At 45.5% G+C, this 27,962-nt stretch overlaps 1 protein-coding gene across 2 annotated transcripts in view; it reads right to left on the bottom strand.

Moving 5' to 3' along the window:
- The window catches only part of LOC139420118 (SH2/SH3 adapter protein Nck1-like), a 126,107-nt gene that overhangs the window by 37,150 nt on the left and 60,995 nt on the right, over nt 1–27,962 (bottom strand). For both annotated transcript variants that reach the window (XM_071169851.1, XM_071169852.1), the window contains 2 exons: nt 19,157–19,228; nt 9,564–9,804 (listed from right to left, as the gene is read on the bottom strand). In XM_071169851.1, the coding sequence (XP_071025952.1) occupies nt 9,564–9,789 (226 nt within the window). In that variant the 5' untranslated portion in view covers nt 9,790–9,804; nt 19,157–19,228. The remainder of the gene's footprint in view (nt 1–9,563; nt 9,805–19,156; nt 19,229–27,962) is intronic.

Genomic DNA, 27,962 nt, shown 5'->3' with positions numbered 1-27,962 from the left:
ATCACTGCCTGGTACGGCTCGGCCTCCAGTCGGGTAACGCGTACGGCCCTGTACATCACTGCCTGGTACGGCTCGGCCTCCAGTCGGGTAACGCGTACGGCCCTGTAAGTAAGCATTTCACTGTAAGGTCTTCCTGTTGTATTCGGTGCACGTGACAAACTTTGATTTGATTTACAGCGAATGTATGATGATGTAGTCTATCACAGTGCCATCAGTTGTCACCAAAGCCCCATATACTACCCACCACTGTGACCTGTACACTCTCGTTGGCTGGCCTTCGTTTCATACTCGTCGCCAAACCCACTGGCTCCAGGTCATCTACAAAACCCTGCTAGGTAAAGCCCCGCCTTATCTCAGCTCGCTGGTCACCATAGCAACACCCACCCGTAGCACACGCTCCAGCAGGTATATTTCACTGGTCATCCCCAAAGCCAGCACCAACTTTGGCTGCCTTTCCTTCCAGTTCTCTGCTGCCAATGACTGGAACAAATTGCAAAAATCTCTGAAGCTGGAGACTCATTTCTCCCTCTCTAACTTTAAGCATCAGCTGTCAGAGCAGCTCACAGATCATTGCACCTGTACATAGTCCATCTGTAAATAGCCCACCTGTAAACAGCCCATCTGTACACAGCCCATCTGTACACAGCCCATCTGTACACAGCCCATCTGTAAACAGCCCATCTATCTACTTCATCCCCATGTTATTGTTGTTGTTGTTGCTCCTTTGCACCCCAGTATCTCTACTTGCACATTCATCTTCTGCACATCTATCATTCCAGTGTTTATTTGCTAAATTGTAATTATTTCTCCACTATGGCCTATTTATTGCCTCACCTCCTTCATTTCCACACACTGTATGTAGATTATTCTACTGTATTATTGACTGTACAGTTGTTTATTCCATGTGTAACTCTGTGTTGTTGTTTGTGTGGCACTGCTTTGCTTTATCTTGGCCAGGTCGCAAGGTTGTAAATGAGAACTTGTCCTGTACTGGCCACCTGGTTAAATAAAGGTGAAATAAAAACAAAAAAAACAGTGGTGGCCCCGAAACACACAACACTCATATCCTACACCTAGTTTCACTCATTCAGAACATTCATACAACAGCTGTGTGAATCTACAGCCGTGTGAATCTACAGCCGTGTGAATCTACAGCCGTGCAAATCTACAGCTGTGCAAATCTACAGCTGTGCAAATCTACAGCTGTGTGGATCTACAGCTGGAATGTAGCTAGAGAATCTCCGAAATATGACATGTTCTACATTTTGTGGTCACCAGGCTCCAGTCACCAGTCAACAGGCTCCAGTCACCCGGCACCAGTCACCCGGCTCCAGTCACCCGGCTCCAGTCACCCGGCTCCAGTCACCCGGCTCCAGTCACCAGGCTCCAGTCACCCGGCTCCAGTCACCCGGCTCCAGTCACCCGGCTCCAGGCTCCAGTCACCCGGCTCCAGTCACCCGGCTCCAGTCACCCGGCTCCAGTCACCCGGCTCCAGTCACCAGTCACCCGGCTCCAGTCACCAGTCACCCGGCTCCAGTCACCCGGCTCCAGTCACCCGGCTCCAGTCACCCGGCTCCAGTCACCAGTCACACGGCTCCAGTCACCAGTCACCCGGCTCCAGTCACCCAGCTCAGTTGTTTTCAGTGCAGGCTGTATGTGCTCAAGCTATACATCACATCAGGCTACATGTCAGTAGTCTCAATAGTTGCGGTGCTGTGCTGTGTGTCTATGACTCAAGAGCCCTCTTCCTGTTGTTGTAACATTCTTATCAGAGGACGCAAAGATTTTACCCTCAGCAGTCACGCCGCACACACTTGATTGCTCAGATCACAGATGAGGGGATCTTCCTGTTTTCTTAATAAAGTGTTACAAAGTTTCCCCATGTTTATCACCAGCCAAACAAGTCCTTCAGTTCCTTCAGAATAGAGCGGTCAGACGTTAGCTCATTATCCAACGGTCATTCACAACCACAAAGTTTAAAAAACTAATCTGTGCCAGTCAGTCAGTCTGCTACTACGGTAGCCTTCAGGTCCACAATGCTGAGGAGCTTAGACAACAGTAGCTAGCCTAACCGGCTGGTCCAACACAGAGGACCATCTCTTCCTGTCCTGTGGTGGATATCAAAGCAACAATGTGGTCTAAAACAAAGAGCCAACAAAGACAGACTGGGCTGAGAGCTGGCAGAGAGAGAGAGACTGGGCTGAGAGCTGGCAGAGAGAGAGAGACTGGGCTGAGAGCTGGCAGAGAGAGAGAGACTGGGCTGAGAGCTGGCAGAGAGAAAGAGACTGGGCTGAGAGCTGGCAGAGAGAGAGACTGGGCTGAGAGCTGGCAGAGAGAGAGACTGGCTGAGATCTGGCAGAGAGAGAGAGAGACTGAGCTGAGAGCTGGCAGAGAGAGAGAGAGACTGAGCTGAGAGCTGGCAGAGAGAGAGAGACTGAGCTGAGAGCTGGCAGAGAGAGAGAGACTGAGCTGAGAGCTGGCAGAGAGAGAGAGACTGAGCTGAGAGCTGGCAGAGAGAGAGAGACTGAGCTGAGAGCTGGCAGAGAGAGAGAGACTGAGCTGAGAGCTGGCAGAGAGAGAGAGACTGAGCTGAGAGCTGGCAGAGAGAGAGAGACTGAGCTGAGATCTGGCAGAGAGAGAGAGCCTGAGCTGAGATCTGGTAGAGAGAGACAGACTGAGCTGAGATCTGGCAGAGAGAAAGACTGGGCTGAGAGCTGGCAGAGAAAGAGACAGAGCTGAGAGCTGGCAGAGAGAGAGAGAGACACTGAGCTGAGAGCTGGCAGAGAGAGAGAGAGAGACTGAGCTGAGAGCTGGCAGAAAGAGAGAGAGACTGACCTGAGAGCTGGCAGAGAAAGAGACTGAGCTGAGATCTGGCAGAGAGAGAGACTGAGCTGAGATCTGGCAGAGAGAGAGACTGAGCTGAGATCTGGCAGAGAGAGAGACTGGGCTGAGAGCTGGCAGAGAAAGAGACTGAGCTGAGAGCTGGCAGAGAAAGACTGAGCTGAGAGCTGGCAGAGAGAGTGAGAGACAGAGCTGAGAGAGCTGGCAGAGAGAGAGAGACAGAGCTGAGAGCTGGCAGAGAGAGAGACAGACCTGAGAGCTGGCAGAGAGAGAGACAGAGCTGAGAGCTGGCAGAGAGAGAGAGAGAGAGAGAGAGAGAGAGAGAGAGAGAGAGAGAGAGAGAGAGAGACTGAGCTGAGAGCTGGCAGAGAGAGAGAGAAAGAGACTAAGCTGAGATCTGGCAGAGAGCGAGAGACTGAGCTGAGAGCTGGCAAGGAGAGAGAGACTGGGCTGAAAGCTGGCAGAGAGAGAGAGATTGAACTGAGAGCTGGCAGAGAGCGAGAGACTGAGCTGAGAGCTGGCAAAGAGAGAGAGACTGGGCTGAAAGCTGGCAGAGAGAGAGACTGGGCTGAAAGCTGGCAGAGAGAGAGACTGAGCTGAGAGCTGGCAGAGAGAGAGACTAAGCTGAGAGCTAGCAGAGAGAGAGACTAAGCTGATAGCTGGCAGAGAGAGAGAGAGACTGAGCTGAGAGCTGGCAGAGAGAGAGAGACTGAGCTGAGAGCTGGCAGAGAGAGAGACTAAGCTGAGAGCTGGCAGAGAGAGAGACTAAGCTGATAGCTGGCAGAGAGAGAGAGAGACTGAGCTGAGAGCTGGCAGAGAGAGAGAGACTGAGCTGAGAGCTGGCAGAGAGAGAGAGACTAAGCTGAGAGCTGGCAGAGAGAGAGAGACTGAGCTGAGATCTGGCAGAGAGAGAGAGACTGAGCTGAGAGCTGGCAGAGAGAGAGAGAGACTAAGCTGAGAGCTAGCAGAGAGAGAGACTGAGCTGAGAGCTGGCAGAGAGCGAGAGACTGAGCTGAGAGCTGGCAAAGAGAGAGAGACTGGGCTGAAAGCTGGCAGAGAGAGAGACTGGGCTGAAAGCTGGCAGAGAGAGAGACTGAGCTGAGAGCTGGCAGAGAGAGAGACTAAGCTGAGAGCTAGCAGAGAGAGAGACTAAGCTGATAGCTGGCAGAGAGAGAGAGAGACTGAGCTGAGAGCTGGCAGAGAGAGAGAGACTGAGCTGAGAGCTGGCAGAGAGAGAGACTAAGCTGAGAGCTGGCAGAGAGAGAGACTAAGCTGATAGCTGGCAGAGAGAGAGAGAGACTAAGCTGAGAGCTAGCAGAGAGAGAGACTGAGCTGAGAGCTGGCAGAGAGAGAGAAGAGAAAAGAAAGAGATCCAGAGCATTCGGAAAGAAATTCAGACCCCTTCCCTTTTTCCACATTTTGTTACATTATAGCCTTATTCTAAAATTGATTAAATTGTATTTTTCCCCAATCAATCTACACACAACACCCCATAATGACAAAGCAAAAACAGTTTTTTAGAAATGTTTGCAAATAAAAATAAAATTCAGATCCTTTGCTATGACACTCGAAATTGAGCTCAGGTGCATCCTGTTTCCATTGATCATCCTTGAGATGTTTCTACAACTTGATTGGAATCCACCTGTGGTAAATTCAATTGATTGGACATGATTTGGAAAGGCACACACCTGTCTATATAAGGTCCTACAGTTGACAGTGCATGTCAGAACAAAAACCAAGCCATGAGGTTGAAGGAATTGTCCGTAGAGCTCCGAGACAGGATTGTGTCGAGGCACAGGTCTGGGGAAGGGTACCAAAGAAATTGTGCAGCGATGCCCCCCATCCAACCTGACAGAGCTTGAGAAGAAGAGGAGAAACTCAACAAAGGAGTGTCAAGCTTGTAGCATCATACAAAAGAATACTCGAGGCAGTAATCGCTGTCAAAGGTGCTTCAATAAAGTACTGAGTAAATGGTCTGAACACTAGTGCAAATGCAATATTTCAGTTTTTTTTTTTTTTTGTAAATATAAATTTCAAAAAAAATCTAAAAACCTATTTTTGCATTGTCATTATGGGTTATTATGTGTAGATTGATGAGAGAAAAAAACAATAATTTAATAAATTTCAGAATAAGGCTGTAACGTATCAAAATGTGGAACAATTGGAGGTCTGAATGCTTTGCGAATGCCCTGTATTTATGGTGTAGGTAGATAATAAACCTACGAGCTGCGTGAAACACAGCATCATGTGCCTTCAGGGTAGTGCTTGAGGTCTGCATATAAATTACAACACTGTAGTCCAAGACAGACAGGAATGTACCCCGTAGCAACTCTTATGGAAGGAAAAACCCAGCCTTATGCCCGTAATAAAACCTTTTCTCAACTCAATCTTCTTCTCCAGATTCTCAACAGGACTAGTGAAGTTCTCATCCAAACTCCTAGATATTTCTAGTTTCTAACTCATCAGATAAAACAGCTTTCTAGTGAACGGATGTTTTAAGCAAAGGGTTTTCCTTTGTAACATATACAGTTACAAACCCCATTTCAAGTCAATATGAAAAATGACTGACAACTAACTACAGAGACGCAGTGAGCGTCCACATTTACAACGTCAACCATCCAGGAGTCGAACAAATGCTCTGATGACTTAATGATCATTTGGTTATCAGATAAGGGAGGTGGGATTAGTGATTCCTAATAGTAACATGTATATTAAACATTTATAGTATTCACATTGAATTATTATTATTATTTACAATAAATAGATGTTTGATGATACCTCCAACTATAAAATTGAAGTGAATAAAAAGTCCTCGATAAAGGACTACAAAATAAATGTTTGACAGAACAGAAATGTAAATATCTTTGTCCCAAAACCTCCAGTTTCAAGCCTTTTATGGTCCTGTTAAAGGTTGACAAATCAGACCCTCCATTAAGACCTGTCGTTTCAGGTACCGGCTCCCTAACTGAAAAACAGTCTGATGTGGACTCTCACATTAATCCAGTAGTCAAACAGTTGTCATGCTATTTAAAAAGACACCACTGACTTTCTAATGAAACTACAAAATATACACGATATAAGTGAAGGACTAACATTCTGAATGATGGAGGTATGGTGGCCCTCTAGTTCTTCCTCTCCAACCAGCGACATGCCAACAAATGATATCATTCAGCTTGAGCAACTAGTTCTCACTAAAAACTCTTTTCTATTTGACATTTGACCTCCAGACCCTTGGAACAGGGATGGGAAACCCATTATCTCAAAACTACACACATCTCTTCATGGAGAAATTCAAATTGGATTTCATTTATGAAAATAATCCTTACAAAGATCATGTCTAATATTGGACCCACGATACAGACGATTGCTTCGCGATCTGGACGGGTTCCTAACTTCCTGAACTCCAGAGGACAATCAATTTCCTTCACGATGGAAAAGAACATTACCTCTATACATTTCTTAGATGTATTTGTTACAGAGAAGGGACCGTCTCTAAGTACTACAGTTTTACTATCAGCTGTCAGTATAGTATTTGTTACAGAGAAGGGACCGTCTCTAAGTACTACAGTTTTACTATCAGCTGTCAGTATAGTATTTTTATAACCCTGTCCCCATAAAACATTATTTACCAGTCAGCCAATTGTGTCGCATCTGTAACACATAGGAAAAAATATGAATATGAAATTATTTTTTTAATTTTAAATATGAATATGAAAATATGGATGAGCGTTTCTGATCGAGAGCTGGCTGGATGAGCGTTTCTGAACGAGAGCTGGCTGGATGAGCGTTTCTGAACGAGAGCTGGCTGGATGAGCGTTTCTGAACGAGAGCTGGCTGGATGAGCGTTTCTGATCGAGAGCTGGCTGGATGAGCGTTTCTGATCGAGAGCTGGCTGGATGAGCGTTTCTGATCGAGAGCTGGCTGGATGAGCGTTTCTGATCGAGAGCTGGCTGGATGAGCGTTTCTGATCGAGAGCTGGCTGGATGAGCGTTTCTGATCGAGAGCTGGCTGGATGAGCGTTTCTGATCGAGAGCTGGCTGGATGAGCGTTTCTGATCGAGAGCTGGCTGGATGAGCGTTTCTGATCGAGAGCTGGCTGGATGAGCGTTTCTGAACGAGAGCTGGCTGGATGAGCGTTTCTGATCGAGAGCTGGCTGGATGAGCGTTTCTGATCGAGAGCTGGCTGGATGAGCGTTTCTGATCGAGAGCTGGCTGGATGAGCGTTTCTGATCGAGAGCTGGCTGGATGAGCGTTTCTGATCGAGAGCTGGCTGGATGAGCGTTTCTGATCGAGAGCTGGCTGGATGAGCGTTTCTGATCGAGAGCTGGCTGGATGAGCGTTTCTGATCGAGAGCTGGCTGGATGAGCGTTTCTGATCGAGAGCTGGCTGGATGAGCGTTTCTGATCGAGAGCTGGCTGGATGAGCGTTTCTGATCGAGAGCTGGCTGGATGAGCGTTTCTGATCGAGAGCTGGCTGGATGAGCGTTTCTGATCGAGAGCTGGCTGGATGAGCGTTTCTGATCGAGAGCTGGCTGGATGAGCGTTTCTGATCGAGAGCTGGCTGGATGAGCGTTTCTGAACGAGAGCTGGCTGGATGAGCGTTTCTGATCGAGAGCTGGCTGGATGAGCGTTTCTGATCGAGAGCTGGCTGGATGAGCGTTTCTGATCGAGAGCTGGCTGGATGAGCGTTTCTGATCGAGAGCTGGCTGGATGAGCGTTTCTGATCGAGAGCTGGCTGGATGAGCGTTTCTGATCGAGAGCTGGCTGGATGAGCGTTTCTGATCGAGAGCTGGCTGGATGAGCGTTTCTGATCGAGAGCTGGCTGGATGAGCGTTTCTGATCGAGAGCTGGCTGGATGAGCGTTTCTGATCGAGAGCTGGCTGGATGAGCGTTTCTGATCGAGAGCTGGCTGGATGAGCGTTTCTGATCGAGAGCTGGCTGGATGAGCGTTTCTGATCGAGAGCTGGCTGGATGAGCGTTTCTGAACGAGAGCTGGCTGGATGAGCGTTTCTGATCGAGACCAGGCTGGATGAGCGTTTCTGATCGAGAGCTGGCTGGATGAGCGTTTCTGAACAAGAGCTGGCTGGATGAGCGTTTCTGAACGAGAGCTGGCTGGATGAGCGTTTCTGATCGAGAGCTGGCTGGATGAGCGTTTCTGATTGAGAGCTGGCTGGATGAGCGTTTCTGATCGAGAGCTGGCTGGATGAGCCAGTTACTTAAAAAATCCCAAACAAGAACAAACCGTTTTCTGTCAACTGTGTGACTGAGGTTAGGACAGTTCCTGACCTAGTGTGACTGTGGTTAGGACAGTTCCTGACCTTGTGTGACTGAGGTTAAGGTTAGGACAGTTTCTGACCTAGTGTGACTGAGGTTAGGACAGTTCCTGACCTAGTGTGACTGAGGTTAGGACAGTCCCTGACCTAGTGTGACTGAGGTTAGGACAGTTCCTGACCTAGTGTGACTGAGGTTAGGACAGTTCCTGACCTAGTGTGACTGAGGTTAAGGTTAGGACAGTTCCTGACCTAGTGTGACTGAGGTTAGGACAGTTCCTGACCTAGTTCGACTGAGGTTAAGGTTAGGACAATTCCTGACCTAGTGTGACTGAGGTTAAGGTTAGGACAGTTCCTGACCTAGTGTGACTGAGGTTAGGACAGTTCCTGACCTAGTGTGACTGAGGTTAAGGTTAGGACAGTTCTTGACCTAGTGTGACTGAGGTTAGGACAGTTCCTGACCTAGTGTGACTAAGGTTAAGGTTAGGACAGTTCCTGACCTAGTGTGACTGAGGTTAGGACTGTTCCTGACCTAGTGTGACTGAGGTTAAGGTAAGGACAGTTCCTGACCTAGTGTGACTGAGGTTAGGACAGTTCCTGACCTAGTTTGACTGAGGTTAGGACAGTTCCTGACCTAGTGTGACTGAGGTTAAGGTTAGGACAGTTCCTGACCTAGTGTGACTGAGGTTAAGGTTAGGACAGTTCCTGACCTTGTGTGACTGAGGTTAAGGTTAGGACAGTTTCTGACCTAGTGTGACTGAGGTTAGGACAGTTTCTGACCTAGTGTGACTGAGGTTAAGGTTAGGACAGTCCCTGACCTAGTGTGACTGAGGTTAGGACAGTTCCTGACCTAGTGTGACTGAGGTTAGGACAGTTCCTGACCTAGTGTGACTGAGGTTAGGACAGTTCCTGACCTAGTGTGACTGAGGTTAAGGTTAGGACAGTTCCTGACCTAGTGTGACTGAGGTTAAGGTTAGGACAGTTCCTGACCTAGTGTGACTGAGGTTAAGGTTAGGACAGTTCCTGACCTAGTGTGACTGAGGTTAGGACAGTTCCTGACCTTGTGTGACTGAGGTTAAGGTAAGGACAGTTCCTGACCTAGTGTGACTGAGGTTAGGACAGTCCCTGACCTAGTGTGACTGAGGTTAGGACAGTTCCTGACCTAGTGTGACTGAGGTTAAGGTTAGGACAGTTCCTGACCTAGTGTGACTGAGGTTAGGACAGTTCCTGACCTAGTGTGACTGAGGTTAAGGTTAGGACAGTTCCTGACCTAGTGTGACTGAGGTTAGGACAGTTCCTGACCTAGTGTGACTGAGGTTAAGGTTAGGACAGTTCCTGACCTAGTGTAACTGACGTTAAGGTTAGGACAGTTCCTGACCTAGTGTGACTGAGGTTAAGGTTAGGACAGTTTCTCACCTAGTGTGTCTGAGGTTAAGGTTAGGACAGTTTCTGACCTAGTGTGTCTTTGAGGTTCTTGACGATGGATGCCTTCCTGGCGCTGTTCTTCCTCTCTACGTAGTTGGAGGGTACGAAGCCGGTCTTGTTGGTGGCGTTGCGGACCCTCCACCAGGACTTACTGTCGTCCAGCAGCCACAGCCGCTCGTTCTTCTTAATGTCCAACTCCTGGTCTTGCTGAGCCAGGTAGTCAAATTTGGCGATGACAATCACCTCTTCTGTCATCTTGGACCTCTGGACCTGAGAGACAGAGAGAAGATATAAGGTTTAGTTCTGTCATCTTGGACCTGAGGACCTGAGAGAGAGAGAATATATACAGTTTAGTTCTGTCATCTTGGACTTGGGGAACAGGGATGAGGTACATGTCAGGATCATTTAAACTCCAACCAGCAACAACACCTCAATCACCTTTCACACATTTTGTTACGTTACAGCCTTATTCTAAAATGTATTCAATTGTTTTTTTCCCCTCATCAATCTACACACACTACCCCATAATGACTAAACAAAAACTAGTTTTACAACATTTTGCAAATGTATAAACAAACTGAAATATCACATTAATGAATGAACATTAACCCTTTACTCAGCATTTTGTTGAAGCACCTTTGGCAGCGATTACAGCCTTGAGTCTTCTTGGGTATGACGCTACAAGCTTGGCACACCTGTGTCATGCCTCTCCTGTGAGGATCCAAAGATCAGGACAGTGGATCAGCGTCTACAGGGGGGGATTGATGTGGCGGTTTTATGACATCTCACGTCGATAGTAAATTGTAATGCAGTAGACGACTCCTTTCTGGTGTCTAGTATGGGTGAATGGAACATATCTGTGTTACAGAAGAGTTTATCACCCAAAACTTCGACATCAATCAATGAACACTGGGACAATATATTTCAACATCCTAATGTTGGGAATGATGAGAGATGGAATATGGAAAATGAATGTCTATTTAGTGACGTCATTAAAATTGGTATAAAGACATTATAACGAAAACATTGCAACTTGAAGAGCTTTTACATTTCAGGTTTACATCCTTTATTTTTGATATTGTCTACACAACGTAAAGAGAATGTTTTTGTGATGATAGGATTGTGATTTTAGTTCTCAAACGGGATCATAGTAATTATGATAACTTGCCTCGTAACTTGCCATGCCCCAATACGTCCGCATGGCAAAAACGCCAATTATTTTTACCCGAGGGTATAAAAGAATGTGTTAAGAATTAACATAGGAGACTAAACGGACTACGAGCTGCAGCTAGGTGTACATTAGTCACGACAGTGGAACTCAACACGAGGTTGAAGAAGACAAAGGAACCTCTAACAATCAATGCTACAGTTAAGTAGCTGTCCTAAGTACTGCATCTAAGAAAGTTCATTTAAAGTTCATTCGGACCATCCGGTTATTCACTCCAAATCATCGTCAGCTACACTGCTCTCATCACAACTCTGGGATCATCGTCAGCTACACTGCTCTCATCACAACTCTGGGATCATCGTCAGCTACACTGCTCTCATCACAACTCTGGGATCATCGTCAGCTACACTGCACTCATCACAACTCTGGGGATCATCGTCAGCTACACTGCTCTCATCACAACTCTGGGGATCATCGTCAGCTACACTGCTCTCATCACAACTCTGGGGATCATCGTCAGCTACACTGCTCTCATCACAACTCTGGGATCATCATCAGCTACACTGCTCTCATCACAACTCTGGAGATCATCGTCAGCTACACTGCTCTCATCACAACTCTGCAGATCATCGTCAGCTACACTGCTCTCATCACAACTCTGGGGATCATCGTCAGCTACACTGCTCTCATCACAACTCTGGGATCATCGTCAGCTACACTGCTCTCATCACAACTCTGGAGATCATCGTCAGCTACACTGCTCTCATCACAACTCTGGAGATCATCGTCAGCTACACTGCTCTCATCACAACTCTGGAGATCATCGTCAGCTACACTGCTCTCATCACAACTCTGGAGATCATCGTCAGCTACACTGCTCTCATCACAACTCTGGAGATCATCGTCAGCTACACTGCTCTCATCACAACTCTGGGATCATCGTCAGCTACACTGCTCTCATCACAACTCTGGGGATCATCGTCAGCTACACTGCTCTCATCACAACTCTGGGGATCATCGTCAGCTACACTGCTCTCATCACAACTCTGGGATCATCGTCAGCTACATTGCTCTCATCACAACTCTGGGATCATCGTCAGCTACACTGCTCTCATCACAACTCTGGAGATCACCGTCAGCTACACTGCTCTCATCACAACTCTGGGATCATCATCAGCTACACTGCTCTCATCACAACTCTGGGATCATCGTCAGCTACACTGCTCTCATCACAACTCTGGGATCATCATCAGCTACACTGCTCTCATCACAACTCTGGAGATCACCGTCAGCTACATTGCTCTCATCACAACTCTGGGATCATCATCAGCTACACTGCTCTCATCACAACTCTGGAGATCATCGTCAGCTACACTGCTCTCATCACAACTCTGGAGATCACCGTCAGCTACACTGCTCTCATCACAACTCTGGGATCATCATCAGCTACACTGCTCTCATCACAACTCTGGGATCATCGTCAGCTACACTGCTCTCATCACAACTCTGGGATCATCATCAGCTACACTGCTCTCATCACAACTCTGGAGATCACCGTCAGCTACATTGCTCTCATCACAACTCTGGGATCATCATCAGCTACACTGCTCTCATCACAACTCTGGAGATCATCGTCAGCTACACTGCTCTCATCACAACTCTGGGATCATCGTCAGCTACACTGCTCTCATCACAACTCTGGAGATCGTCAGCTACACTGCTCTCATCACAACTCTGGAGATCACCGTCAGCCACACTGCTCTCATCACAACTCTGGAGATCATCATCAGCTACACTGCTCTCATCACAACTCTGGGATCATCGTCAGCTACACTGCTCTCATCACAACTCTGGAGATCATTGTCAGCTGATTAGCCGTCCTCAGGAGACCACTCTGGAGATCATCGACACGGCTGATTAGCCATCCTCAGGAGACCACTGAGGATCACCGACACTGATGACTAGCCGTCCTCAGGAGACCACTCTGAGGATCATCGACACGGCTGATTAGCCGTCCTCAGGAGACCACTCTGGGATCATCGACACGGCTGATTAGCCGTCCTCAGGAGACCACTCTGGGATCATCGACACGGCTGATTAGCCGTCCTCAGGAGACCACTCTGGAGATCATCGACACGGCTGATTAGCCATCCTCAGGAGACCACTCTGGGATCATCGACACGGCTGATTAGCCATCCTCAGGAGACCACTCTGGGATCATCGACACGCCTGATTAGCCATCCTCAGGAGACCACTCTGGGATCATCGACACGGCTGATTAGCCATCCTCAGGAGACCACTCTGGGATCATCGACACGCCTGATTAGCCATCCTCAGGAGACCACTCTGGAGATCATCGACACGGCTGATTAGCCGTCCTCAGGACACCACTCTGGGATCCTCGACGCGGCTGATTAGCCGTAATCTGGAGACCACTCTTCCAGAACGAGTGCAAAATAACAGACAACTGAGAAGAAGGACATTGTGATATCTGGTGGACAACCAGAGACTTACACCTGAGAACGAAGGAGAAGGCCATCTGAAGAAGGCGGCCCAATCGAACCTTCTCACAAAGCGGAACCCTTTCCACGAAGGCCTGGGCCCAACAGAGATACCAGACGAAGACCTTCAACATTTAAATACATGCATTTCTTTTTACCCAAAGAGCGGCAGTTCGGGGCAAGGGTTATTGCGAGTGTAGTTCCCAAATGTATCCAGGTGTTGTTTCTCTCTCCAAATTGTCTAACAAGAGTCATAGTGTAATTCTGCTAGGGACCTGTTGTCACAGTATTATGTTTCTAATCAATAACCTATACCGTTCGTGTGTGTGTGTGTGTATCCACTGTTATCATTTAGTTAGTTAGTAAATAAATAATCAATTTGTGTGGTACGGACCTATTAGTGAGACTCGGGTTTATGCAGATTCCTGAAGTCTGCGACGTTAAGAATGAGACTGAAATGAGGGAATTATTAATTATCCAATCAAATTTTATTAGTCACATGCGCCGAATACAACAAGTGTAGACCTCACAGCGCAACGCAGTTGAAAAAAAATATGGATAAGAAATAAAAGTAACAAGAAATTAAAGAGCAGGAGTAAAAAAAAAATATATAGCAAAAAAATTAAATAACAATAGCGAGACTATATCCAGGGGGTACCGGTACAGAGTCAATGTGTGGGGGCACCGGTTAGTTGAAGTAATAGGTACATGAAGGTAGAGTTATTAAAGTGACTATGCATAGAAGATAACAGTGGAGAGGAGCGGAGGTGTAAAAGAAGGGGGAAGAAAATAGTCTGGGGAGCCATTTGATAAAGGTGTTAAGGAGTCTTATGGCTTTGGGGACAAAAGCTGTGTAGAAGCCTCTTGCACCTAGACGTGGCACTCCGGTACCGCTTGCCGTGCGGTAGCAGAGAGAACAGTCTATGACTAGGGTGGCTGAGTCTTTCACAATTTTTAGGACATTCTTCTGACACTGTCTGGTATAGAGGTCCTGGATGGCAGGACGTTTGGCCCCAGTGATGTACTGGGCCGTACGCACTACCGTGTGCAGTGCCTTGCGATCGGGGGCCGAGCAGTTGCCATACCAGGCAGTGATGCAACCAGTCAGGATGCTCTCGATGGTGCAGCTGTAGAGCCATTTTAAAATCTGAAGAACCAGGCCAAATCTTTTCAGTCTCCAGAGGGGGAATAGGTTTTGTTGTGCCCTCTTCACGACTGTCTTGGTGTGTTTGGACCATGTTAGTTTGTTGATAATGTGGTCACCAATGAACTCTCAACCTGCTCCACTGCAGCCCTGTCGATGAGAATGGGGGCGTGCTCGGGCCTTCTTTTCCTGTAGTCCACAATCATCTCCTTTGTCTTGATCACGTTGAGGGAGAGGTTGTTGTCCTGGCACGACACGGCTAGGTCTCTGACCTCCTCCTTATAGTCTGTCTTGTTGTTGTTGGTGATCAGGCTTACCACTATTGGGTCATCGGCAAACTTGATGTTGGAGTCATGCCTGGCCCTGCAGTCATGAGTGAACAGGGATGATATTGATGATATTACTAGATATTATCTAGCCTGTCCTGCGTTGCATATAATCTGAATGAGCGGTGGTAGGCAGAAGCAGGCACGTAAACATTAATTCAAACAGCACTCTCGTGCGTTTTGCCAGCAGCTCTTCGTTGTGCTTCAAGCATTGCGCTGTTTATGACTTCAAGCCTATCAACTCCCGAGATGAGGCTGGTGTAACCGAAGTGAAATGGCTGGCTAGTTAAAGCGCGCTCATAGCGTTTCAAAAGTCACTCGCTCTGAGCCTGTGGTTGTTTCCCTTGCTCTGCATGGGTAACGCTGCTTCGAGTGTGGCTGTTGTCGTTGTGTTCCTGGTTCAAGCCCAGTGAGGAGCGAGGAGAGGGATGGAAACTATACTGTTACACTGGCAATACTAAAGTGCCTATAAGAACATCTAATAGTCAAAGGTTAATGAAATACAAATGGTATATAGAGAAAGTCCTATAATTCCTATAATAACTACAACCTAAAACCTCTAACCTTGGAATATTGAAGACTCATGTTAAAAGGAACCACCAGCTTTCATATGTTCTCATGTTCTGAGCAAGGAACTTAAATGTTAGCTTTCTTACATGGCACATATTGCACTTTTACTTCTCCAACACTTTGTTTTTGCATTATTTAAACCAAATTGAACATGTTTCATTATTTATTTGAGGCTAAATTGATTTTAAGTGATGTATTATATTAAGTTATCCCCCCCCCAAAAAAATAGTCCGATTAAATCAGTATCGACTTTTTTGGTCCTCCAATAATCGGTATCGGCGTTGAAAAATCATAATCGGTCGACCTCTAGTATGTACGTACAGTCACTGTGGAGACGACCTCATTGATGTACTTTTTGATGAAGCCAGTGACGGATGTAGTGTACTCCTCAATGCACTTATTGATGAAGCCAGTGACTGATGTGGTGTACTCCTCAATGCACTTATTGATTAAGACAGTGACTGATGTGGTGTACTCCTCAATGCACTTATTGATGAAGCCAGTGACTGATGTAGTGTACTCCTCAATGCACTTTTTGATGAAGCCAGTGACTGATGTAGTGTACTCCTCAATGCACTTATTGATGAAGCCAGTGACTGATGTAGTGTACTCCTCAATGCACTTATTGATGAAGCCAGTGACTGATGTGGTGTACTCCTCAATGCACTTATTGATTAAGACAGTGACTGATGTAGTGTACTCCTCAATGCACTTATTGATGAAGCCAGTGACGGATGTAGTGTACTCCTCAATGCACTTATTGATGAAGCCAGTGACGGATGTAGTGTACTCCTCAATGCACTTATTGATAAAGCCAGTGACTGATGTGGTGTACTCCTCAATGCCATCAGAAGAATCCCGGAACATATTCCAGTCTGTGATAGTAAAACAGTCCTGTAGTTTAGCATCTGCATCATCTGACCACTTTTGTATTGACCGAGTCACTGGAGCTTCCTGTTTTAATTTTTGCTTGTAAGCAGGAATCAGGATAGAATTATGGTCAGATTTGCCAAATGGACGGCGAGGGAGAGCTTTGTTTACGTCTCTGTGTGAGGAGTAAAGTTGGTCTAGAGTTTTTTCCCCTCTGGTTGCACATTTAACATGCTGATAGATGAGGTAAAACTGATTTAAGTTTCCCTGCATTAAAGTCCCCGGAATTTTCCTGTTTGCTTATGACGGTATACAGCTCATTGAGTTCGGTCTTAGTGCCACCATCGGTCTGTGGTGGTATACTGCTCATTGAGTGCGGTCTTAGTGCCATCATCGGTCTGTGGTTGTCTGTAGACAGCTACGAAAAATACAGATGAAAACTCTAGGTAGACAGTGTGGTCTACAGCTTATCATGAGATACTCTACCTCAGTCGAGCAAAACCTCAAGACATCCTTAGATTTCGTGCTGTTGTTTACAAATATACATAGACCACCACCCCTTGTATTACCAGAGGCAGCTTTTCTATCCATCCGATATTGTTCAGCCACGACTCGATGAAACGTAAGATTTTACAGTTTTTAATGTCCCGTTGGTAGGATATACGTACTTTTAGTTTGTCCAATTTATTATCCAGCGATTGTACGTTGGCCAATAGTACCAATGGCAAAGGCAGATTAGCCACTCATCGGCAGATCCTCACAAGGCACCCCGATCTCCTTCCGCGATACCTCTTCTGTCTCTTTCTCCTGCGAATGACGGGGATGAGAGCCTGTTCGGGTGTCTGTAGTATATCCCTCTCGTCCAACTCATTTAAGGTGAGTAACTTTTCGGTCATAAGAGACGGTAGCAGCAAAATTATGTACAAAATAAGTCACAAACAATGCGAAAAAAACAACTAAATATCACTGTTGGTTAACTTCTTTGATATAGGGGGCTCTTAATTTTTGGATGAAAAACGTTACCGTTTTAAACAAGATATTTTGTCACGAAAAGATGCTCGACTATGCATATAATTGACAGCTTTGGAAAGAAAACACTCTGACGTTTCCAAAACTGCAAAGATATTGTCTGTGAGTGCCACAGAACTGATGTTACAGAAAAAACCCAGATAAAAATACAATCAGGAAGTGCCGCATTTTTTGAAACCGCCTCATGGCAATGACTCCTTATATGGCTGTGGAGGAGCTAGGAGTCAGCTGACCTTTTCCACGTTTTCCCCAAGGTGTCTGCAGCATTGTGACGTATTTGTAGGCATATCATTGGAAGATTGACCATAAGAGACTACATTTACCAGGTGGTCGCTTGGTGTCCTCCGTCGCAATTATTGCGTAATCTCCAGCTGCAGTATTTTTCCGGTTTCTTCTGATGAGAAGCCAGCTGCCACCACTATTTCTCTTACACAAATAATATTTTTGGAAAAACTGAACATTTGCTATCTAACTGAGAGTCTCCTAATTGAAAACATCCGAAGTTCTTCAAAGGTAAATTATTTTATTTGAATGCTTTTCTTGTTTTTGTGAAAATGTTGCCTGCTGAATGCTAGGCTTAATGCTATGCTAGCTATCAATACTCTTACACAAATGCTTGTGTAGCTTTGGTTAAAGCATATTTTGAAAATCTGAGATGACAGTGTTGTTAACAAAAGGCTAAGCTTGTGTTTCAATATATTTATTTCATTTCATTTGCGATTTTCATGAATAGGAAACGTTGCGTTATGGTAATGAGCTTGAGGCTATGATTACGCTCCCGGATACAGGATTGCTCGATGCTAGAGGTTAAGAACCCATAAAACGGCAGCCCTCCGGACAGACAACGGATGGTTTAGTCTCAACGGACAACGGACGGTTTAGTCTCAACAGACAACGGACGGTTTAGTCTCAACGGACAACGGACGGTTTAGTCTCAACAGACAACGGACGGTTTAGTCTCAACAGACAACGGACGGTTTAGTCTCAACAGACAACGGACGGTTTAGTCTCAACAGACAACGGACGGTTTAGTCTCAACAGACAACGGACGGTTTAGTCTCAACAGACAACGGACGGTTTAGTCTCAACAGACAACGGACGGTTTAGTCTCAACAGACGGTTTAGTCTCAACAGACAACGGACAGTTTAGTCTCAACAGACAACGGACGGTTTAGTCTCAACAGACAACGGACGGTTTAGTCTCAACAGACAACGGACGGTTTAGTCTCAACAGACAACGGACGGTTTAGTCTCAACAGACAACGGACGGTTTAGTCTCAACAGACGGTTTAGTCTCAACGGACGATTTAGTCTCAACGGACGGTTTAGTCTCAACAGACAACGGACGGTTTAGTCTCAACGGACAGTTTAGTCTCAACGGACGGTTTAGTCTCAACGGACGGTTTAGTCTCAACGGACGGTTTAGTCTCAACGGACGGTTTAGTCTCAACAGACAACGGACGGTTTAGTCTCAACGGACGGTTTAGTCTCAACGGACGGTTTAGTCTCAACGGACGGTTTAGTCTCAACGGACGGTTTAGTCTCAACAGACAACAGATGGTTTAGTCTCAACAGACAACGGACGGTTTAGTCTCAACAGACAACGGGCGGTTTAGTCTCATAGCAAAGCGTCTGAATACTTACGTAAATAAGGTATCGGTCTTTTAATTTTCAATAAATTAGCAAACATTTCTAAAAATGTGTTTTCACTTCGTCATTGTGAGATATTGTGTGTAGACTGAGGAAAACACTTAATTTAACCCATGTCAGAAAAAGGATGTAACGTAACAACATGTGGAAAAAGTTAAAGGATCTGAATACTTTCCGAATCCTCCGTATCTTCCCCCAAAATAACTTGGCACGTTACTGTATTTTAGCTACATTAATCTATTTATAGGTTTGGCTAAACTTCCAGAATTACAAGTTAGCTAGCTAGTTACCTTGGAGGTTTCTCTGACAATCTCAATAACATGACCAAACGATTTTATATTAACCAACACACTGAACATCTTACCTGTACTGCATCAAAGCTGTCAACTTCAGAGTTACGATGCTTCGCTGATGACCTCTAATGACCTCTGATGACCTGAAAAAAAGAAAACAGAAGAAGCCTATTGTTAACAATGATGTTATTTTCATTGGAGATATATTGTGTGGGTGGTTTAACAGTGTTTAGGGCCCATCTAATCATCTCATATCAGAACATAATTATGACTAGGCTTAATGAACCATTCACAACCAAATCAGAACATTTTATTAGATGCTTCACAGTAATAAAGAGATTAAGCTCACACTCATAAAACAAAAATGAAGAGAAATTACTGGGATTTGTTGTTTTATCTTCCTTAGTTGAATAAACCGACTAAGTCTCTGAACAAGAGAGTCCGCTAAATTACTAAATGTCAAATGTCCCAAAATGTAAGGACAAACCCAGAGGTGACAGCCCTGGATGGTTTAGTGTCAACAGCCCTGGATGGTTTAGTGTCAACAGCCCTGGATGGTTTAGTGTCAACAGCCCTGGATGGTTTAGTGTCAACAGCCCTGGATGGTTTAGTGTCAACAGCCCTGGATGGTTTAGTCTCAACAGCCCTGGATGGTTTAGTCTCAACAGCCCTGGATGGTTTAGTCTCAACAGCCCTGGATGGTTTAGTCTCAACAGCCCTGGATGGTTTAGTGTCAACAGCCCTGGATGGTTTAGTGTCAACAGCCCTGGATGGTTTAGTGTCAACAGCCCTGGATGGTTTAGTGTCAACAGTCAACAGATGGTTTAGTGTCAACAGCCCTGGATGGTTTAGTCTCAACAGCCCTGGATGGTTTAGTCTCAACTACCGACCTGAAAGGCTGGTCATGGCTCACATCAACACCATTATCCCAAAAACTCTAGACCCACTCCAATTTTCATACCTCCCCAAAAGATCCACAGATGATGAAGTCCCTATTGCACTCCAAAAGGAACACCTATGTGAGAATGCTGTTGACTACAGCTCAGCGTTCAACACCACAGTGACCACAAAGCTCATCAATAAGCTAAGGACCTGGGACAAACACCTCCCTCTGCAACTGGATCCTGGACTACCTGACGGGCCGCCCCCAGGTGGTGAGGGTAGTTAACAACACATCCCCCACACTGATCCTCAACACTGGAGCTCCCCAGGGGTGCGTGCTCAGCCCCCTCCTGTACTCCCAGTTCACTCAGGACTGCACGGCCAGGCACGACTCCAACACCATCATTACATTTGCCGATGACACAACAGTGGTAGGCCTGATCATCGACAACGATGAGACAGCCTATAGGGAGGTCGTCAGAGACCTGGCCGCGTGGTGCCAGGACAACAACCTCTCCCTCAATGTGATCGAGACAAAAGAGATGATTGTGGACTACAGGAAAAAGAGGACCGAGCACGCCCCCATTCTCATCGACAGGGCTGTAGTGGAGCAGGTTGAGAGCTTCAAGTTCCTTGCTGTCCACATCACCAACAAACTAACATGGTCCAAGCACACCATGACAGTCGTGAAGCGCGCACGACAAAACCTATTCCCCCTTAGGAGACTGAAAATACTTTTCAGGGGTCCTCAGGTCCTCAAAACGTTCTACAGCTGCACCATCGAGAATCACTGCCTGGTATGGAAACTTCTCGGCCTCCGACCGCAAGGCACTACAGAGGGTAGTGCGAACGGCCCAGTACATCACTGGGGCCAAGCTTTCTGTCATCCAGGACCTCGACACCAGGCGGTGTCAGAGGAAGGCCCTAAAAATTGTAAAAGACTCCAGCCACCCTAGTCATAGACTGTTCGCTCTGCTACCGCATGCCAAGCGGTACCGGAGCGCCAAGTCTTGGTCCAATATGCTTCTAAACAGCTTGTACCCCCAAGCCATAAGACTCCTGAACATCTAGTCAAATGGCTACCCAGACTATTTACATTGCCCCCCACCCTCCCCTCACCACTGCCACTCTCTGTTGTCATCTATGCATAGTCACTTTAATTAACTCTACCTACATGTACATACTACCTCAACCAACTGGCACGCCCCTGTATATATTGTTATATTTTACTGTTGCTCTTGAATTACTTGATAATTTTATCTCTTATTCTTATCCGTATTTTTTAAAACTGCATTTTTGGTTAGGGGCTTGTAAGTAAGCATTTCACTAAGGTTGTATTCGGTTGTATTCGGCATGTGACTAATAAAATTAGATTTGATTTATCTGCGTGCCCTCATTGAAAATTAATGGGGGCAGAACTTCTGCAGACACCGCATCTGGGTTGCTTTTTTAGCCTGCTAGCTACTTAGCTAACTATTTATCTACCGTTGGATACTAAACTCAGTGTGTTCAATGTTTAAGCTAGCTAACACGGCTACTTAGCTAGCTAACGAACATCTTCGGATTTGTACCTACTAAAAGGAATCTAGCTAGCTATATTATCTACACTGAATCGACCTCACAAGATACCCTATGCTTTTTTTCAACTAACGTTAGCTAGCTAATATATAGACCCTTTATACTGGTAACTAGCAAAATCAAGGAAAGACTAGAGTTGTTTGAGCTGTTATGGTGTGGGGTGAATTATCCTGGTTTAGGTCCACTCTACCACTTAGACACAGCAATTGTGAGTGATTATCTTCAACCTATGGTGAAGCGTTTATCCTGATGGGAGTGGTCTCTTCAAGTTGACTGCTGGTATTTACTTAAATATTCAAAGTAAATAAAAGATCCCAGAAATGTTCCAGACGCACAAACAGCTTATTTCTCTGAAATGTTGTGCACAGATAATCCATCCACCTAACAGGTGTGGCATATCAAGAAGCTGATTAAACAACATGATCCTTACACAGGTGCACCTTGTGCTGGGGACAAAGTCCTCCCTTCCACAGACACAGTGTTATGTTCAGCTCTTAGCTGTTTCTCCCTCTCTCTCTAATTAACGTAATCTCTGCCGGCTCTTACTGACACCTGTCCCGTTGGTAGGAGCCCCCTCTCCTTTACCGCAGGAGCCCCCTCTCCTTTACCGCAGGAGCCCCCTCTCCTTTACCGCAGGAGCCCCCTCTCCTTTACCGCAGCAGCATCTTCACCCACCGCGCACCAACTGACACCAGACGTTGAAAAGTAGTTTAAATTTGGTCAGTCCGTTCTGGCGTTGATTTCAACGGACTGGTCTTCATTTGGCCCAAACATAGACATCTATGATTGGTTTAGATTTGGTCCGTCCGTGGACATAGACATCTGTGATTGGTTTAGATTTGGTCCGTCCGTGGACATAGACATCTATGATTGGTTTAGATTTGGTCCGTCCGTGGACATAGACATCTATGATTGGTATAGATTTGGTCCGTCCGTGGACATAGACATCTATGATTGGTATAGATTTGGTCCGTCCGTGGACATAGACATCTATGATTGGTTTAGATTTGGTCCGTCCGTGGACATAGACATCTATGATTGGTTTAGATTTGGTCCGTCCGTGGACATAGACATCTATGATTGGTTTAGATTTGGTCCGTCCGTGGACATAGACATCTATGATTGGTTTAGATTTGGTCCGTCCGTGGACATAGACATCTGTGATTGGTTTAGATTTGGTCCGTCCGTGGACATAGACATCTATGATTGGTTTAGATTTGGTCCGTCCGTGGACATAGACATCTATGATTGGTTTAGATTTGGTCCGTCCGTGGACATAGACATCTATGACTGGTTTAGATTTGGTCCGTCCGTGGACATAGACATCTATGATTGGTTTAGATTTGGTCCGTCCGTGGACATAGACATCTATGATTGGTTTAGATTTGGTCCGTCCGTGGACATAGACATCTATGATTGGTTTAGATTTGGTCCGTCCGTGGACATAGACATCTATGATTGGTTTAGATTTGGTCCGTCCGTGGACATAGACATCTATGATTGGTTTAGATTTGGTCCGTCCGTGGACATAGACGTCTATGATTCACAAGTTCGGACTATACGGTAAATTACAGTAGAGTACAGTACAGGAGAGGACTATACGGTAAATTACAGTAGAGTACAGTACAGGAGAGGACTATACAGTAAATTACAGTAGAGTACAGTACAGGACTATACGGTAAATTACAGTAGAGTACAGTACAGGACTATACGGTAAATTACAGTAAATTACAGTACAGGAGAGGACTATACGGTAAATTACAGTAGAGTACAGTACAGGACTATACGGTAAATTACAGTAGAGTACAGTACAGGACTCTACGGTAAATTACAGTAGAGTACAGTACAGGACTATACGGTAAATTACAGTAAATTACAGTACAGGAGAGGACTATACGGTAAATCACAGTAGAGTACAGTACAGGAGAGGACTCTACGGTAAATTACAGTAGAGTACAGTACAGGACTATTGCCCTCGTGCATAGAGTTGTATTGCATGTTAAACTTTGAAATTAACGTTTTTTTTATCTGACATACATTAAGTGAAAAATCAGAGTCAACGCAACTCTGTAACTGTGGAATATCCTCAGTGTTATATCTGTCCTCTCCTCTGTGCAACCAGCTGGCCTAGTGCTGATATGACTAGGTCAATAACAATCTAACTGGTCTCCTCCTCTCCTGTGAGACCAGGAGCCTGGACCAGAGTAATAATACCTGAGGAATGTGTGTGATCTTAGGACTCCAACCTCCATTTCAAAAAAGCCATCACCGCTTCACACTGCACGCACACACACACACTGCACGCACACGCACACTGCACACACTGCACACACACACAGTTCCGGAATGGCTTCCTCTATACCTTGACATTATGATTGATCCGCCTGTCTGTTGTTTAATATGTGCAGAAGGTACAAACATGAAGGAGGGTTATTATTGGTTTGTGTTGTTTTAGCGAGGAGGACGAGAAGGAGGAACATCAGAGTGTGTACAGTACAGTAGACTGTGGTCCTAGCTACTTCCTGGCTCCTAGTGCCTAGCTACTTCCTGGCTCTGAGCTCCTAGCTAGTTCCTGGCTCCTAGCTAGTTCATAGCTCCTGGCTCCTAGCTAGCTCCTGGCTCCTAGTTAGCTCCTGGCTCATAGCTAGCTCCTGGCTCCTAGCTGGCTCCTAGCTAGCTCCTAGCTAGTTCCTGGCTCCTAGCTAATTCTTAGCTCCTGGCTCCTAGCTACTTCCTAGCTCTTGGCTCCTAGCTAGCTCCTGGCTCCTGGCATGTCGTCTCCTGCCTCCACTCCGTCAGCTCAGCCAACTATAATTACATTCATGAACCCTGGGAGGGAGGCAACATAGGGAGGGAGCACCGGGCTGGCCCGCAAAAACAAAGAGCTGATTTTACTCGGCCTGTAAAGAGCTGAAGGCCTGGAAGTCCCTCCTCTCCACCCCTCACAGGGCTGGCTTAGACAAAGAAGACAAGCTCCACTCTTCCTCTCCACTCTTCCTCACCCCTCTTCCTCTCCTACTCCTCAAATCAACTAGTTCTGCATTGGTCAAATTGTTTAAACATAAATGTTCCACATTTTGTTAAATTACAGCCATATTCTAAATGTATTAAATTGTTGTTTTTCCTCATCAATCTACACACAATATCCCATTATGACAAAGCAAAAACTAATTTTGCAAATAAAACAACTGAACAGAAGCCATACCCGTTGTCTTGGCTGTGTGCTGAGGGTTGTTGTCCTGTTAGAAGGTGAAGGGCTCAGAGACTCAACGTTATCAGCTGTTGTCAAACACACGTGCGTCTGAATATATGATTATCTTCCTCAAAAGTGTGCAGGTGAATTCCAATACCGTTTATATAGGCAGAAACCAAATCAAAATAATGGGTTTTTACTCATACCGTTTATACAGGCAGAAACCAAATCAAAATAATGGGGTTTTACTCATACCGTTTATGGTAAACACAGACAGTGGGAGGCCCCATGTTAATTCTGAATAGAGAGGTAAACTGAGGTAGGCCCCATGTTAACTCTGAATAGAAAGGTAAACTGAGGTAGGCCCCATGTTAACTCTGAATAGAAAGGTAAACTAGAAAGGTAAACTGAGGTAGGCCCCATGTTAACTCTGACTAGAAAGGTAAACTGAGGGAGGCCCCACGTTAACTCTGAATAGAAAGGTAAACTGAGGGAGGCCCCATGTTAACTCTGAATAGAAAGGTAAACTAGAAAGGTAAACTGAGGGAGGCCCCATGTTAACTCTGAATAGAAAGGTAAACTAGAAAGGTAAACTGAGGTAGGCCCCATGTTAACTCTGACTAGAAAGGTAAACTGAGGGAGGCCCCATGTTAACTCTGAATAGAAAGGTAAGGTAAACTGAGGGAGGCCCCATGTTAACTCTGAATAGAAAGGTAAACTGAGGGAGGCCCCATGTTAACTCTACATAGAAAGGTAAACTGAGGGAGGCCCCATGTTAACTATAAATAGAAAGGTAAACTGAGGGAGGCCCCATGTTAACTGAATAGAAAGGTAAACTGAGGGAGGCCCCATGTTAACTCTGAATAGAAAGGTAAACTGAGGGAGGCCCCATGTTAACTCTACATAGAAAGGTAAACTGAGGGAGGCCCCATGTTAACTATAAATAGAAAGGTAAACTGAGGGAGGCCCCATGTTAACTGAATAGAAAGGTAAACTGAGGGAGGCCCCATGTTAACTCTGAATAGAAAGGTAAACTGAGGGAGGCCCCATGTTAACTCTGAATAAAAAGGTAAACTGAGGGAGGCCCCATGTTAACTCTAAATAGAAAGGTAAACTAGAAAGGTAAACTGAGGGAGGCCCCATGTTAACTCTAAATAGAAAGGTAACTGAGGGAGGCCCCATGTTAACTCTAAATAGAAAGGTAAACTGAGGGAGGCCCCATGTTAACTCTAAATAGAAAGGTAAACTGAGGGAGGCCCCATGTTAACTCTAAATAGAAAGGTAAACTAGAAAGGTAAACTGAGGGAGGCCCCATGTTAACTCTAAATAGAAAGGTAAACTAGAAAGGTAAACTGAGGAAGGCCCCATGTTAACTCTGAATAGAAAGGTAAACTAGAAAGGTAAACTGAGGTAGGCCCCATGTTAACTCTGAATAGAAAGGTAAACTAGAAAGGTAAACTGAGGGAGGCCCCATGTTAACTCTGAATAGAAAGGTAAACTGAGGGAGGCCCCATGTTAACTATGAATAGAAAGGTAAACTGAGGGAGGCCCCATGTTAACTCTGAATAGAAAGGTAAACTAGAAAGGTAAACTGAGGGAGGCCCCATGTTAACTATAAATAGAAAGGTAAACTGAGGGAGGCCCCATGTTAACTCTGAATAGAAAGGTAAACTGAGGGAGGCCCCATGTTAACTCTAAATAGAAAGGTAAACTGAGGTAGGCCCCATGTTAACTCTAAATAGAAAGGTAAACTAGAAAGGTAAACTGAGGGAGGCCCCATGTTAACTCTGAATAGAAAGGTAAACTAGAAAGGTAAACTGAGGGAGGCCCCATGTTAACTCTAAATAGAAAGGTAAACTGAGGGAGGCCCCATGTTAACTCTAAATAGAAAGGTAAACTGAGGGAGGCCCCATGTTAACTCTAAATAGAAAGGTAAACTGAGGGAGGCCCCATGTTAACTCTAAATAGAAAGGTAAACTAGAAAGGTAAACTGAGGGAGGCCCCATGTTAACTCTGAATAGAAAGGTAAACTAGAAAGGTAAAGTGAGGGAGGCCCCATGTTAACTCTACATAGAAAAGTAAACTGAGGGAGGCCCCATGTTAACTCTAAATAGAAAGGTAAACTGAGGGAGGCCCCATGTTAACTCTGAATAGAAAGGTAAACTGAGGGAGGCCCAATGTTAACTCTGAATAGAAAGGTAAATTGAGGGAGGCCCCATGTTAACTCTACATAGAAAGGTAAACTGAGGGAGGCCCCATGTTAACTCTAAATAGAAAGGTAAACTGAGGGAGGCCCCATGTTAACTCTGAATAGAAAGGTAAACTGAGGGAGGCCCCATGTTAACTCTGAATAGAAAAGTAAACTGAGGGAGGCCCCATGTTAACTATAAATAGAAAGGTAAACTGAGGGAGGCCCCATGTTAACTCTGAATAGAAAGGTAAACTGAGGGAGGCCCCATGTTAACTCTAAATAGAAAGGTAAACTGAGGGAGGCCCCATGTTAACTCTGAATAGAAAGGTAAACTGAGGGAGGCCCCATGTTAACTCTAAATAGAAAGGTAAACTAGAAAGGTAAACTGAGGGAGGTCCCATGTTAACTCTGACTAGGAAGGTAAACTGAGGGAGGCCCCATGTTAACTCTAAATAGAAAGGTAAACTGAGGGAGGCCCCATGTTAACTCTAAATAGAAAGGTAAACTAGAAAGGTAAACTGAGGGAGGTCCCATGTTAACTCTGACTAGAAAGGTAAACTGAGGGAGGCCCCATGTTAACTCTGAATAGAAAGGTAAACTGAGGGAGGTCCCATGTTAACTCTGAATAGAAAGGTAAACTGAGGGAGGCCCCATGTTAACTCTGAATAGAAAGGTAAACTGAGGGAGGCCCCATGTTAACTCTGAATAGAAAGGTAAACTGAGGGAGGCCCCATGTTAACTCTACATAGAAAGGTAAACTGAGGGAGGTCCCATGTTAACTCTGAATAGAAAGGTAAACTGAGGTAGGCCCCATGTTAACTAAAAATAGAAAGGTAAACTGAGGGAGGCCCCATGTTAACTCTAAATAGAAAGGTAAACTGAGGGAGGCCCCATGTTAACTCTGAATAGAAAGGTAAACTAGAAAGGTAAACTGAGGTAGGCCCCATGTTAACTCTACATTGAAAGGTAAACTGAGGGAGGCCCCATGTTAACTCTGAATAGAAAGGTAAACTGAGGGAGGCCCCATGTTAAC

This window comes from Oncorhynchus clarkii, chromosome 11 (assembly GCF_045791955.1).
Source record: "Oncorhynchus clarkii lewisi isolate Uvic-CL-2024 chromosome 11, UVic_Ocla_1.0, whole genome shotgun sequence".
Lineage (NCBI taxonomy): Eukaryota > Metazoa > Chordata > Actinopteri > Salmoniformes > Salmonidae > Oncorhynchus > Oncorhynchus clarkii.
Note: the sequence above shows the minus strand (reverse complement) of the source record. Positions and strands in the feature narration are given on the sequence as shown.